This window comes from Equus caballus, chromosome 14 (genome assembly GCF_041296265.1).
Source record: "Equus caballus isolate H_3958 breed thoroughbred chromosome 14, TB-T2T, whole genome shotgun sequence".
In the NCBI taxonomy this organism is placed as follows: Eukaryota; Metazoa; Chordata; class Mammalia; order Perissodactyla; family Equidae; genus Equus; species Equus caballus.
The window spans coordinates 54198396-54214652 of record NC_091697.1 but is presented as its reverse complement, the minus strand read 5'-3'; the positions used below and the strand labels follow the sequence as shown (position 1 = coordinate 54214652).

The following is a 16257-nucleotide window of genomic DNA, read 5'->3' as shown; positions in this document are numbered from 1 at the left end:
CTAAAGAGGGAAACCATATTTCCCTCCTCTGAAATATTCAAGAATTATATATTTTGGGGGGAGTCCTGACTAATAATAGTAACTAACAGTATAGCATTTTCTTGAACATCATCTCATTCTCTGTGGAGATAAATTAGTATGTCCAGTTATGAACGAGCAATCTAAATACAGACTAGAACAAATGTCTGCCTAAAATCACATCTTACTTTATCATATACATAAGTCTTTGACCACTGTGAATATTCAGAGTACAAAAAAAGTGAAGAAGCCATTAAAAAATAAGTAAATCCACTAGAAACTTTTAAAATTGAACCCACGATCCCAAGAAAACATATTTTGTACAAAATAACTGATTATCATTAAAGTACACACCATCACTGATTAGAAATTTCACATTGAATTAGATACTGAAATGTAAATGCTTGAAATGCATAGTTACTTTCACAAACCTTATTTTACAGATTGGTGGCAGAATTCCCTGCAACTGGAGGCATACTTACTTCATGGCAGTTTTACTCTGTGAAGCTCCTCAGATATGTTAGCTACTATGATTATTTTATTGCTTCCTGTGAAATCACATTTTGTATTTTTCTTATTGTCTTCACAACACAAGAAATCAAAAATATAAGTGAATTTAAGTATGCCTATTTCAAAAGTATTTGGAACTGGCTAGAATTGCTACTTTTGGCAGTAAGTATATATATATTCACATGTATGGTTGAATGGAAACACATCTCAACCCACCGATGAGGGAGGTGTGAAAGCAGAATTTTCTATTCATCTGGGACTTACTTTAATAGCTGCAAGTATCAGTCATAAAATGAACTGTCATAGTAAATATTAATGGTATACCTCCAAAAGGAACAAGTTTTTTTTCTGATTTGGTCCTTGGGAGAATCAGCAGCATAAACCTAGAGGAATAGGTGATTCCATAGGTATTATGATTTAATGTACACAGTAAGTAGGTCTCCCTGCCCCCACTCAAAAATGCGTTCCTTACAGAGCCTCATGTTAAAACTCATGGATCTTTTTGGGCAAGGTCCTTTAAAATGTACTCTTATATGTTGCCTAAATCTGCTTTCCTTCTCACTCTGAGTTTTGAAAGGATAGGCAAAAGACAAGCTTAGGCAGGATACTGAAGGGAGAGGAGGTTCGAACAGCCAGAAGGTAGCTTGTGGGCACAGAGGACACCAGGATTGGGGAGATAGTCCCTGAAAGAAACTCCAAAGACTGCCAGTTTTGGTCACTGGAACATACTGAAATAAACAGAGATGTAGGCAGGGCAGGACAAATGGTAAGAGCTTGGTTTTAGGAATGATGAACAAACATTTCTGGCTCATACAATCTGATCTTTCACCCTTATTGGCCCTTAGTTACAGCCAATCCAGTATATAAGCTGTGTTTCCCAAAACCAGATTGAAAATTTCTCAGAGTCAGAAAGTGTGCCATCTACCTCTCTGGTTTCCCCAATGATGTTTAACAGAGCATTTAAGTGTTTAACTATTGAGTATTCAGGCAAGGGAAATCACAGGAAAATTTTCTTGACAGTTACAAAGCTCTGATACCTAAGATAATCTGGTTCTGAAATTCTTTTCTAAAAGAGTTGTTAAAGGGATCTAAAAGGGTTTATTTTTTGGAACTGTAAAGTTTTTTTTCTTATAGTGTTACGTGGTGGAAAATATTAAACTTTTAGGCATACATGGAGCAGAAACCCTTATGGCCTAGTCAGAATTATATAATCATTTTATACATTTGTGCTTTATGACTCAAAGAAACAAGCAAGCAGGTAGATTAGGATGACCAGGCGATCAATATTTTTCTACTTTTATGATAATTATACTACCTTAAACTTCTGTAAGTTGAGGCTTACTTCCATTTATGTAAAAGCCTATGTCTTATCTCTCCTTCCCTTTTTGTTGAACTTTTGGTGAACTTTTTCATGTGTTTCTCCATAGGCTGCAGGAGATTTAGAGAAATAATCTCTAATTTAATCCTTCTTACTTTCCCATTTAGTTGTGTTTTGTGGCTGTTTTCCTCAACTCATACTGTATTATACAAGTTTTTCTCTTACTTGGAAAGCTGTTAAAAAATACTGAAGAATATTCAGACTTCTATTTTCTTGCATACTGGCACATTTATTACAACAATATAATTGCTATTACTATCTTCTTTGCATGGATAAAGGTATTTATATTTTATTATACTAGATAAACAGACTAGATATAATATTTTATTATATTACGTACCAAAGTGGGAACTTAAACTACAAAGTCATGAAAAAACAAAAGGATATTCTTAACTGTAAAGTAATATTAAAGGTAGTTTGTCCTTGTAACGATTGCTGGTGAATCCCCAAACACCCCTGACTACCGTTAAGCACTTCCTTTAATTTAAAGTAGATTTTTCTGAAATTAACTTAACTTACTCTAAGTAATTGTAATCTATAATATTCTCCTGTTTCAATTAACTTTGTTCTCTTGCAGATATTCAAATTCATAAGCTTTAATAAGACGATGTCTCAGCTGTCATCAACCTTGTCTCGCTGTATCAAAGACATAGTAGGATTTGCCATCATGTTTTTTATAATATTCTTTGCTTACGCCCAGTTAGGATTTCTTGTTTTTGGATCACAAGTTGATGACTTTTCCACTTTTCACAATTCCATGTAAGCTCTTAGGATAAAGATCATTATATTTTCCAGTTTATAACCCAAAAAATTATGGAAAGCCTATGATAAGTAGTAAGATGAGCTTTAATAAATTTAAACTTGGTTTGATATTTTCACTGATGGCTGTCACAGTCGAAGTACAGTTAGGCATTGAAAGATCCAAATGGGTGGTGATACCCATTTTTTAAGTTTACTAAGTCAAGTTAGAAAAATAAATAATTTTTCATTTTTCACTAGAAGTGAAAATTTTACCTAAGATAAAAGAAACTGGTTCCATGTCTCTGTACTATTTATTCTCTGGGCAAAAGAAATCTTATTGTTTTCCTTAGAGGGCTCTTTAGATTCCTTTTACTGATATTGACCTGGTTGTCCTTTGCTGATCTGGCAAACCTGTGTTTTAAAAATATTTTTATACCCATAAAACAGTCAGCAGGCAACAAACTTACAGAACTGATTAGGTAGAATCCCTAGGAAAGTATTTAGGCTTTACTTTAAAAGTGAATAATTTTAATAAGTTTACTCTCCTTTTTGGGTAAGAAGAGCAAGTTCTGTTTGTATAAGAAAATTATGAAGTCTAAAATATCAGTTCTCAAAATGTGTTCTGTGGAATTGAGACCAAGATTGTCTGGGGGGAAGTGGCTTCATATTTAAGTAAGTTTGGGAAATTTGCAACGCATAGTCATATATGGCTCTGAGAAAAACTGCAGTAACTTTCCTAATTTTAGTTTAGAATTCCCCAAACTTATTTCATGATACTTTGACTCAATTTGGAGGAAAGTCTGGTCTAAAGAAATGTCTTAGGTTGCCCTTTTTCACCATCCACATCTAAATAATTGAAGTACCAATTGTATGAAATTTAACATTTTTCTGAAATAACTCTACTAAATCAGTAGTGGAAAGAAGAGTGGTAGGAACCAGGAGGACATAATTCTACTTTCCTATTCTGCCACTAGCTGTTTAGCTTTTCTAGACCTTAATTTCTTTATCTGTAAATGAAGAGACTGGATCCAGTCACTCCCAAAGGTCCTTTCCAACTTTAAACGACCTATATTTTGAGAAGCCTAATCAGCTTATCCTGAGTGAATAAATGTTTGCAGTCCCAACAACTTCTTGGTCCTTTCCTAGGACCTTAATTCAAGTGTTTCTTAATAATGAAATTTAGTAGTCTTAGGGGCCGGCCCAGTGGCGCAGCAGTTAAGTTCGCATGTTCCACTTCTCAGCAGCCCAGGGTTTGCCAGTTTGGATCTTGGGTGTGGGCATGGCACCGCTTGGCAAGCCATGCTGTGGTAGCCATCCCACATATAAAGTAGAGGAAGATGGGCATGGATGTTAGCTCAGGGCCAGTCTTCCTCAGCAAAAAAAGAGGAGGACTGGCAGTAGTTAGCTCAGGGCTAACCTTCCTCAAAAAAAAAGAAATTTAGTAGTCTTAGACATTGAATATAAGTGTAATAATTTACAGAACCTTGGAATAACCTTGAATAGTGGGAGGAAAGGACATAGAAGGCACAGAATAAGCAGGTAGAAAACTTTGCAATGGATGAATGAGGGGATTTGTGCTTTTGGTAATGATGTGCTATGTTATTTGAACCAACCTCCTCTTCAAGACAATTTAAAAAGCTAGTTGAAATGTAAGAAACATTGAAGAACTAACAAAAAAGTGAGTAATGCCTGGGCCAAAATCAGAAGGCAAGAACCCAGAGAAGTAAGTCCAAGCACCCAAACCTAGTTTTGCACTGAAGGCTTTTTTCTTTTTGTTTTAGGTTGGTAAGGAATTTTTTTATGGTGGTAAAATACACATAACATAAAATTTACCATCTTAACCATTTTCTAAGTGTACAGTTCAGTGATATTAAGTACTTTCCTGTTATGCAACCATCACCACCATCCATCTCCAGAACTCTTTTTATCTTGCAAAACTGAAACTCTGTACCCATTAAATAAGAACTCTCTATTTCCCCCCTTACCCCAGCCCCTGGCAACCACCGTCTGCTTTTTGTCTCTATGATTTTGATTACTCTAGGTACCTAGGAGAATCATACAGTATCTTTTTGTGACTGATTTATTCCACTTGCATAATGTCTTCAAGATTCAACAATGTGGTAGAATATGTCAGAATTTTCTTCTTTTTTGAGGCTGAATAATATTCCATTGTGTGTATATACCACATTTTCTTTATCCATTCATCTGTCAGTGGGCACTTGGGTTGCTTCCACATTTTAGCTATTGTGAATAATGCTGCTGTGAGAACATGGGTGTACAAATATCTCCTTGAGATCTTGCTTTCAATTCTTTTGCATAGAATTACTCGATCATATGGGAATTCTATTTTGAATTTTTTGAGGAACTGCCATACTGTTTTCCACAGTAGCTGTACCATTCTACATTCCCATCAGCAGTGTTCAAGGGTTTCAGTTTCTTTACATCCTCATCAACACTTTTTCTGGGCTTTTTTTTTTTATAGTAGCTATCCTAATGGGTGTGAGGTGCTATCTGATTGTGGTTTTGATTTGCATTTCACTAATGATTAGTGATATTGAGTATCTTTTCATGTGCTTATGCATGGTTGTCCCCTTGATGGTGTCCCACAGGTCCCTTAGACTCTGTTCACTTTTCTTCAATCATTTTTCTGTTCCTTGTCCTATTTTCAAGTTTGCTGATTTTTTCTTCTGCCTGTTCAGATCTTCCTTTGAATCCCTCTAGTGAATTTTCATTTTAGTTATTGTACTTTTTAGCTCTAGAATTTCTTTTTAGGTTTTCTATCTCTTTAGTGATATTTCAATTTTGTTCATACATTGTTTTCTTGACTTTCTCCATGCCTTCTTTTAGTTCTTTTAGCATCTTTAAGATGGTTGTTTTAAAGTCTTTGTCTTGCAGGTCTGCCACCTGATCTTTCTTGGGGATAGTCTCTATTGGTTTTTTTTTTTCCTTTGAATGGCCGTACTTCCCTGTTTCTTTGTATGTCTTGTCATTTTTTTGTGGAAAAGTGGACATTTAAATGTAATGATGTGATAATTGTGGAAATTAGATTCTTTCCCTTCTCCAGGGTTTGCTGTTTTTTGTTTTTGATTGTTATAGACTGTCTCCAAGCTGACGATCAGCCTGAGGTGTAAACTTACGGTCTTCTCAGGTCTTTTCTCAGCCTGTGCCTTCTTTGGGTATGTATGGTGACTTTCTAATTTCCTCCATTTATGCAGTTGCTTTTGAATGTCCTGGTCTTTAATGTCTGGCTCCCAAAAGGAGAATAAAAGAAAAATGAAGGAAGAGGAAAGGGCACTGACACTTTAAATTCCAAGGACGTTGCTTCAGCCAGAGGGGAAGGGGCTTGCAGCAAAGGCTGGGGAGCCACACACAGGCCTCTGTGAGCAGAAGCAGCAGTCAGCAATCAAAACACAGACCACTGATGTTTAGAGAACAGGGTCCTTATTGCCTACCCTTGCTCCCACAAGCTGTGTGCAGGCTGCTCCAAGTATACCTGCACAGCTGCCTGCCATAGGCTTGGGGATGAGAGATGGATAGCTGCTGCCAAACTAAAAGCTAAATTGACCAAAATTGTCCAAGCCTGTCCCTGGAAGTTGCAAGCCTTCAATAGGCTCCAGAGTTCCAAAATAGTTACATGAGAGAGATTCTACCAGTGTGATTGTTGTCTAGGTGGGAAGAAAGATTCCTAGTATCTACTATCCCCCCCACATCCTCCACCCTGAAGGTGTTTTTGTTCATCCAGAAGAAAAAGTTAAGAAAATGTGTTTCTGGCCACCTCTCAGGGAGAGGCAAAGCCCAGGGCCTGCATATGTGTGTGTGTGAGGGGTGGGGGGAGAGGAAGATTGTCTGATAACCTCTCCACACACCAAGCGGGGAGACTGAAGTGCTACAGCCTCAAGTTAAAAGTGATTCCCTCATTGTGACTTGAAGCGTGAGTGTCCAAGGAATCTCATTTCTTGGACTTGAATTAAGATGGTCCCAGGCTAGAATACTTGTATTCATCTGCAGACACAAACAAACAAAATACTCTCTGGAGAAGATAACTTCATCCTAAGCCTCAAATTACTTCTACAAGTAATTTTTAAAGTATAATTTAATTTAATAATAATTTAATAATTGCTTACAGTCAAAGATAACCTGATCCGTAAGGGAAAAAAATCGTAAGCCATAACCAGCAGATACAGCAGACAACAGAAACAGACTCAAAGACTTCAGATATTGAAATAAGCAATATATACTATATTTAGAGAAATAAAACAGGTCAGAAAATATCTTCAGAGAACAGGATAGTGACATATTTGAAAAAGTATCAAATAGAATTCTAGAACTGAAAATTATAGCAACTGAGATTAAAAACCCAGTTGACAGGTTTGACAGCAAATAAGACAGAGATGAAGAGAGAATGATAAAGTGAAAAATAGGTAGGAAAACATTATCGAAAATGTGGCATAGAGAGACAAAAGGTGGGGAGAGGGTGTTAGACATAAAAGATAGAATGAGAAGGCCTAACAGATGTTTAACCGGAGTTACAGAAGAAGACAGAGTGGAATAGAGGTAATATTTGGAGAATGCTTAGGAATAGATACCACCAAATCATGACTCCTAGTGAGAGACTGGGAAGTCTTAGTAACCACAAATGGTACATTATTATGAAACAGTCTGTTAGCTATTTTATTCAATAAAAGAGAACTCTAGAAATCTAGCAGGGGTATCAAGAAGTTACAAAACTATTTTCACTCAATATAACCCTGTATGCTGAGGAGTCATGGTGTTCCTTTTAGCTTTAAAAAAAAAAAAAAAACGGATAAACTAAGCTCCAGTTAAGAGGAGAAGTGACAGTTACATTGTATTTTGAGTCTCCAGTGCCTATGTGGTGACAACCATTCAGTAAATTGCTCAGGTGTTTATTACTCACATTATTATTTACAGAGCAGAAGTATTTGAACATTTTCCTGATATGGAAAGGAGTGAATGGAAGACTTAGTTAATAAGCTAATTTCTGGAGAGGAGAAATGGTGCCTTTAACTTAGCTTTTCTTGTATAAACACAACTCAGGGATAAAAGATCAAGTTAGAAACACTAAAATAAAACCTCTTATTCTCCTATGCCAGAGAGGAAACAACATTTGATGTGTTGAAAAACTTTAGCGTCCTTCCAATTCAGCATTTCTCTATCTTGTGTAGAAGAGCATTACAAACCAGTATTACAAGTTGAATAAATACTCTAAGTATGATTTACTCAGGTCTTAGTTAGATACTGGGGATGACATTCCAGATAACTCAACAGTCTTAGGACTCCCAATAGACAATTTCTTTGAATTCATCTTTTTCCTTCACTGTAGATAGCCCTATGGTCCCTTTACGTGATTGGCGAAATCAATAAGGAATAAAAAGTGTTCTCCCTTTTGAATAACCAACCAATCATGAAAAGTATCTACATATTATTAAAAATTCCTTCCCAGGTTTCCCCTTAAAATAAAGAACTCATGTACATAACTTATATCCCTGGTGTGTCTGGCAATGCCATTGTAAATTCATGATGAGAAAATAAGACTTCAGGTTAAGAAATCCTAATTCTATCTCTGCTACTACTACGCTCATTCAAAGCCTTAATTTCTTAATGTTCCATCTTTAAAATTAATAAAATGAAGACGTATATTTTAAATGCTATTTCACATCAAAACCAAGCTTTTATATAGTTATTCAAGAGAATAAAATAAACCTCAGAATCATGTTTGAGGATCATTAGTAGCACTTGTTTGAGACTTAGCAAGTGACAAATTGTTGGCATCCTTATTTTAGCAGAAGAGGTGAAAAAAATTAAACATAGCATTGATGTTAGAAATGCTAGGGCTCTTGAGTCTAAGTACAACTTCAAAATCACTAACTGAACAAGGTCAAAGTATTCTAAGTTTTAGAAGGGCACAGGAATGGCTAAGGAGGCCACTGCCAAGACCAGGTGGTAAGCAGGTACCTCAAGGTTCAAGGCTTGTAGGTGATCATTGGGTTCAAGCTGGTTAAATGAAATGAAGCCCATAATTTCCTGAACTACCTGTTCAGCTATTGAGGTACCTCACGTCTTGCCTTTTAGGGGAATTTTCTACATACAGTTTTATAGAACTCTGTGCTAACATAACTAAAGCCAGAGAACATATGCCATATGAAGCTAGATGCTTTCCTAGACACACTGGTAACCCCCATCAGTTGTCAGGTATGTATAAAGGGATATAATATTTTCTAATGTTTTTCTTCCCATCAAAGATTTGCACAATTTCGAATTGTTCTTGGAGATTTTAATTTTGCTGGAATTCAGCAAGCCAATCGTATCTTGGGACCCATTTACTTCATCACTTTCATCTTTTTCGTGTTTTTTGTCCTGCTGGTAAGAATGAACATATATGTCCCCTTTTTTGCATAAATTTTTTAGAATAGAAAAATGAAATTGCTAATTTAGAGGAAATTATAGTATCACTGCTTAGCTGTCAGAACACCTTACATTTATTAAGAATGGTGTGGATTCCTAGTAATCTAGGTTCTCTAGTACAGTGTCTAAATGTTTTCAAGTTGTGCAATTGATCACAATAGTTACCAAATGGGTGTTTATTGTGTGCCAAGAATGTGCTAAATCTTTTACACATATAACTTCAATGTCCCAGGTCTCTCCAGCCTGGGACATTCCATAACAGTAGGTATGAATTAGGCCATGAATGAATATTCTGCCCATATTGCAATGGCTTTTGGCCCTTACAGTTGAAATCTCACATCTTTGTGATTTTCAGGAGTCCCCAGAATGGGTCTCTCACATGTGCTCAGGACAAATCTACTTGGCCTTCCTAATCAAAGAACCTTGCCTTCCTAGTCAAGGCACTGCTACTGTCCTCCATGAAAACATTTTTTTGTCATGCACATTAGTTATCCCCTGGTGGTGGCCCAGAGTCTTCAGGGTGACAGAGCTACGCCACAGTGAAAAATGGAGATGGGGGTTGGGGGTAAGAATACCCTCTCCACAATTCTGTTTGTGTTATCTGGACATTAGTAGTCATAAGAGCTGTGGTAAGACTGTGCATTTAAACAGCTTTATAGAATTTTTTTAAAAACACTGCCCCTGTGAACATATAATTACCTTACTCAAGTTTTTTTCTGATATGTAATATTGATAAATTAGTGTGTATATATATATTAGTAACCAGTTCACATGTACATATTTTACCTTCTGCTTTTCTCATTTACCATAAATATCTATGTCCATATCCACACACTGCACTTTTCCTATTCTACTGTATTATAGTCTGCAAAGCCATTTCTCAATTATTGAGCATATGAGTTAATTTTAAAATTTAAATCTAACTTTACAAATCCCAGCACTTGTCAAAATCACTAACATTTAAACTAAATTTTTATTGAAATAATTATTTGAATATTTCTCCTCAGAACATGTTCTTGGCAATAATTAACGATACCTATTCTGAAGTGAAAGCTGATTATTCAATAGGCAGAAGGCCAGACTTTGAGCTTGGTAAAATGATTAAAGAGGTATGTCAAATTATTTTCCTAATTAGAATTCTAAGACAAATCTTGTTCAGTTTTATACTGTTATAGTTTGAATAACACTTAAACCCCAAGTAGTAGTGGGTTTTGAGGGTTTGTTTTTTTGGCAGGGGGGAGTAGACACTCATATTTGTATCATTTCACTACCAGGCAGTGAAATATGCTCTCTGGCTTTAAAAGTGTGGCCAAAATTATTTCAGAGTTCAATATATCAAATAGTAATTGAGCTATTTACTAAATGCAAAGCATTGTGGGGTATTACAATAAAACACTGTCTTCCCTCCAAAAGTTTTCAATTTAGATGCTGGTAAATTTCTAGTTTAAACTCAACTCCATGAGCCTTATCTTCCTCACTTTCCTGTTTCTGTTAATGGTAACACTCTTTTCAGTCACGTACCCCTGGCTCAAAAACCTTGGACTTTTTATTCCTTTGTCCCTTACATGGTCTGTTGCCAAGGCTTGTGTGTAAAGTTCATCTCTGTAGTTTTGCTCATGTTTGTGGAACTCAAGGACACTTTCAATTCTAACTGCCATCACTAGATTAGGGCCCTGAGTACTTTTCACCCCGCCTTCTTATGGTGACATCTTCTTAACTGTTCTAGCCTCTTTCCTGTGCCAGCCCAGCTCTGATCATATCACTTCTCTGCTCAAAATTCTTCAGTTTCCCTGGGTATGTCAGAATAAGTCCAAATTCTTTACTCAAACATTCAAGGCCCTTCTCAAGTCTCACAGTCTCGACCTATCTTTATTCACTATCATTTGACTATAGAATTTCTACCTTCTCTGCTTCCATTTGTAGCACTGTATGTCCCAGCTAAGGTTTTGAGCACAGTGCTGTTTGCTACGCTTGCTCTCACTCTCTCCTCTGGGCCTCTACTCATGTCATCCCCTGACTCCAGGAATATTCCCTCCACTCTCTCACTGGCATTCTGTTCTCCCTGACAGAGTGGAATCTTCCCTGTCCTCTCAACACCTCCCCTCACTTTGAGTGTAGCAGAGTTGTGTGTACCGTCTTGCCCATCTCTGCACACCCACGGCTCTAACCATAGAAATGTTCTCATAGCTGTGGGGTTAGTAGGGTTTAAGAACTCTATCCAAGAACTTACCTGTGAAAGAAAACTATTAATATGTCCTCCATTGAGCTTAATTGTGGGTTTTTTCATCTTTTATCTCTTCATTATGATGTTGGTTATTTGCATTAAATTTTTAACATCCTTAATGCAATAAGTATTAATAATACTCTTTAAAGATTTTTTTTTCAAGTTCAGGTGTGATGTCCACAAGAGAACCCCTTTTTCTTTTTCATCAGCAGGAAGAAACCATAAGTGGTAACAAAGTGAAAGAAGGATAATCATAGCATTTGTCTCCAGATTTCTATAGGGTAGCAGTCCCTAGAGACAAGCATTCCATACTCCCTTTATCTTGATAAAAAATTAACAATAGGGGATACATTTTTTGGCGAACTTTTAACTATTTTTAATTATGCCCAGAGTTACCACAATGTTCTTGAAAAACTCAATCTAAGGAAACCTCAAAAGGATGAAGACAAGAAAAAGTAAGATGACTTTTCTTAAATTTTTAACTTACCATTCTAAAGCTCTAAATTATGAGGAACTTACAATGAGACTAAGGTTCTGATTGCAAAACAATCACCATCAAATGTGCTGATTCCAAATATGTTGTCAATACATCCAGATAGTGCCTTCTAATTTCTAAGAGTGTCATGAAACGCTAAGCTAATTTAAAATTAACGTAAGCATGCCATGCCACTCAGACAAAGCTTTAACAGAATATTGGAGGGGAGAATAAAGTTCCTCTAAAAAGGTAGGAAACAATTTTAGTCTACATTAAGTGCATTTATTTAGCTATCAAAATAAAAACATTTTTACACAAAATATTTAAGGATACACTTGTATTTATTGAATCATTTTGGTGTCAAGATGCTTCCCAAACCCAAACTTCTGGCAGTGGGACACAACAAAAACATTTTTTTCTAGCTAGAGATGTGATACTCTGGAGAACTTATGAATGACCACATTTTCCAAATAATTAGTGTTGTCAAAAAGAACAAATGCAATTCAGATCCTTACTATAGATCTGATTGTATTTTATGCTGGCATTTCCCTATTAACTGTCACATGCCTCTGATTTTTTATATTCTCAGTATGAAAAGTGGAGATTTGGCTGAACAAGCCAGAAGAGAAGGCTTTGACGAAAATGTAAGATTTTAATTTTCTCATAAAGAAATGATAGCATTATCAGAAATATGCTTACAAAAAAGCTCTGATTAAAGATTGAGGGGCTGTCCCAGTGGCATAGTGGTTAGGTTTGCGCGCTTCGGCTACCTGGGGTTCACAGAATTAGATCCCAGGTACAGACCTGCACATGCTAATTGGGCCGTGCTGTGGCAGCCTCTCACGTGCAAAACAGAGGAAGATTGGCACAGATGGTAGCTCAGCAACAGTCTTCTGGCAACAGGAGGAGGATTGGCAACAGATGTTAGCTCAGGGCCAATCTTCCTCACCAAATAAACAAACAAATACAGTCTGTCTCACCACTTTAACTGGTGTCTGGCTTTGTTTAAAAAAAGAAAAGAATTGAAATGATATGCTTTTTTCAGAGCAGGAGTTGCTACCTCCAAATAATTTCTCCCAGAATCTAGATCCTTTCCTGTTTAGGACAAATCATTTGGATTCCAGATGCTCTCTTATTGGTGCTCTCAGCCAGATAGCCTGGTCCTACAGCTGTACACTCGTTGTGGGATCATCACACAGATTTAGTGAGTATACTCAATTGAGATGATTATATAATTTTTCTCTTGTAATCAATGTGATGAATCACTTTAATGACTTTTTTATATTTCAAAATTGTAACATATACATTCAACAAATCACTAAACATATATTTAAGAAATAATGAGCAAACCCTCACATACCATTACCACCCAAGTGAAAAAAATAGAACACTGCTCTACTTCTGATTGCCCAGCCCCCTGAATATGCTCAGAAAGAGGACAGCAGTGTCGAGAGATTAGAATAAGCAAGGAAGTACATATGTTGGAGTGAGGTTTCTCATTGTCAGATAAGGGAGTTACAAAAATGGAAAGGTTGAAGGTTAAAAACAAACTTGCAGTCTTGGATTAGAATTGCAGATGTGTGTATGTGTGTATTTTCTAGCTCTGTCCACTAAGAAAGCTAGAAGGAATGACATCCTAGTAGCAATGACACAACTAGTGCCCAGATCTTGGATTCCAAATACCATTCTCCTCTAAAAGGAACCAAAGCTACTTGGAGATAAGGCTAATTCCAGGGCTGAAAAGTACAAGATGAGTCTGGAATATCTTGTTGAGCTAGAAAGTAAAAGTGCTCAAAGAATGTGGAGATCTATTAAAAAGAGACAAGAGTCAGCTTGAAGGGACTCCCACTGGCCAAATCTGGGAATATTTAAGTACTATAAAGAAGAATGATTTCTAATTCTAATTCATTGAATAAAATAAAATTCCATGAGTCCATAGTGATCTAAACATATACAAGAATTGAAGTCTGAGGAAGAATGGGACACTTGTATACCTCTCCACAAAATACATATTAATTACAAAAAGAAAGGGAGTAATGTCAGGGTGGAGAAGTCTGGCAGATGTCACCTTAATCAGTACTGGAACAAGTTGAAATCATACACACCTCATAGGATGCTAAGAGAACACAGCATCTCTTCTCTAACATTCCTGCTGAAGATGTATAACCTGATGAAACATCATACAAAGCTAAACTTAGGGACATTCTACAAAATAACTGGCCTGTATTCTTTCAAAAGTGTCAAAGTCATGAAAGTCAAGGTAAAGCTGAGGAACTATGCAAGACTGAATGAGATTAAAAGGCAAGTAAATACAACGCATAATCCTGGATCCTTTTACTACAAAAGGCATCATTGGAACAACTGGTAAATTTGAATGGGGAACTGAGGATTAGATGGTCATAATCTATCAATATTAATTTTAAGATTTTGATGGTTGTACTGTGATTATAAAGGAGAACGTCCTTGTATGCAGGAAATACACACTGAAGTATTTAGGAACAATGGGGCATTCATGTTGACAACTCTGAATACTTCAGAGGAAAAAAGTATTTGTATTGTTCTTGTAACTTATCCATAAGTTTGAGATTCTTTTAAAAAAACAAAACTATAATTCAATAAAGCATTTATGAAATAAAAGATGCTGTAAATTGAAAGACATATTATGTATCTTGGAAAAGTACCTAGAATGAACATGAGACTTATCCAAGTAAAATTTGGATTTTATTGACTTACAAGGAAAAGAAAATCACTTTAGCATGACAACATTCAACACCACAAATCAACAGAACACCTAAAATATATTCAAGGAAAGAAAATGTAAGCCAAGGATTTTTATTTCTACCAAAGCTGTGATTCAAGTATAAAGGCTCAAACAGTTTTGATCATGTAAGAACATGGAGAATACTGTTGTATTCCTGAGGATTCTACAAGAAGATCAGCTTCAGCCGACCAAGAGATGATTGGAGAAATTTTGGAAAAAAGAAGGGGGAGAGAAGGTATAAAGTAGAAAAAGCTGACCTATTTGTTCACATGTAATAGCTAATAGTTAAAGAATTATCATTTAGAGTTAATAATCAAGAAGAAACTATACCATATTTAAGAGTACAATATTAAAAAGATATTGTTTTATTGATTTTAAAACACTTTTTTCACATTTTTAACATCTCTAAAATCAAGTTCTCCCTTATGGTTGATTGATAGTGTATCATACTTTAACTGGCAGCATTTTTTCCCCAAATGGTACATAAAATAATGGGGTATTTTACAACAAACTCCATCTCTCAGATACAATGAGATATGTTAATACAATTAAATATTATTGGGTAGTAGAGGGGAAGGAGCTAAGGAGGAAGAAATTACAAGCTAATTTTCTTGTTCAACTTGCTTGGTTCCTTGTTGAGGAAACTAAAGCAAGAAAGGGAGGACTCAGGGTGTATAAAAAGATACATGAATAAATACAAACCAGTAAAGCGAAAATGCATACATTTCTAAAGGGCAGAAGTACCAAAACAAAAAAGAGAACAGAAAATATACCACATGGTAAAAGACTTAAAATACAACATAAAACAAGATGATGTAACTGTGACCAGATATATCTGACATATCAGTAAAGGCAAATAAGTTTACTTAAAAAGAAAAAGAAAATATTTTCAGATTGAATCATGAAGCAGCACCCAATTCTATGCTATGTCCTAATATATACCAAAAACAAAGTGATTCAGAAAAGTTATATATGAAAGCGTGAGTAAAGGTATAACAGGCAAGCTAAAGATATCAGGGGACTCAAATCTAGACAAAAAGCTCTAAAGGAGATGGAGGGCACTTTATAAGGCTAAGATAAACCTTAATATGTATGATTATCTATACACCAAATAATACTGCATCAACTTCCGTAAGTAAAGACTACTAGACTTATAAAAGGAGAAATAGATAGGAACACACTAAAAATAGAGAACAGATCAAGAAAAGTAAAAGGATAAAAAAACCCCAAAACAATATAATGAAGAAGGCAATCTTAGGGTTATGTATTAAACGTTGTACTCTCAGAAGATACACCTGCTTTTCAAAAACCCATTCATGAAAATTGATCATATATTGGGCTACAAAGAAAATCTTAATAAATTCCAAAAGGTAGTTAATATAGAAAAAAAATTCTCTGAAAACATAACAAAAATGTTATGAACAAAATTAGAAAATAAAAAGATTCCTTAAACCAAGAAATTGTAAACTGTCTATTAAAGAATTCTTGAATCAAAGAGAAAATACAAAATGAAATTGCAGAATTCCTAGAAAATAAAGTAATAAAAACACTATATAGCAGAATCCATGAGATAAAGTCAAAGAATACCCAGAGGAAAATTAATAGCCTTAAATTTATCAATAAAAATCAAAGACTGGGGCTGGCCCAGTGGCACAGCAGTTAGGTTTGCACACTCTGCTTCAGTGGCCTGGGGTTCACTGGTTAGGATCCTGGGTGAGGGCCTACAT

At 35.7% G+C, this 16257-nt stretch overlaps 1 protein-coding gene across 2 annotated transcripts in view; it reads left to right on the top strand.

Moving 5' to 3' along the window:
* Positions 1-16257, top strand: part of PKD2L2 (polycystin 2 like 2, transient receptor potential cation channel) — a 39758-nt gene that overhangs the window by 13545 nt on the left and 9956 nt on the right. For both annotated transcript variants that reach the window (XM_023617643.2, XM_023617644.2), the window contains exons 6-12: positions 462-690; positions 2014-2184; positions 2484-2665; positions 8908-9028; positions 10078-10179; positions 11685-11749; positions 12359-12413. In XM_023617643.2, the coding sequence (XP_023473411.2) occupies positions 462-690; positions 2014-2184; positions 2484-2665; positions 8908-9028; positions 10078-10179; positions 11685-11749; positions 12359-12413 (925 nt within the window). The remainder of the gene's footprint in view (positions 1-461; positions 691-2013; positions 2185-2483; positions 2666-8907; positions 9029-10077; positions 10180-11684; positions 11750-12358; positions 12414-16257) is intronic.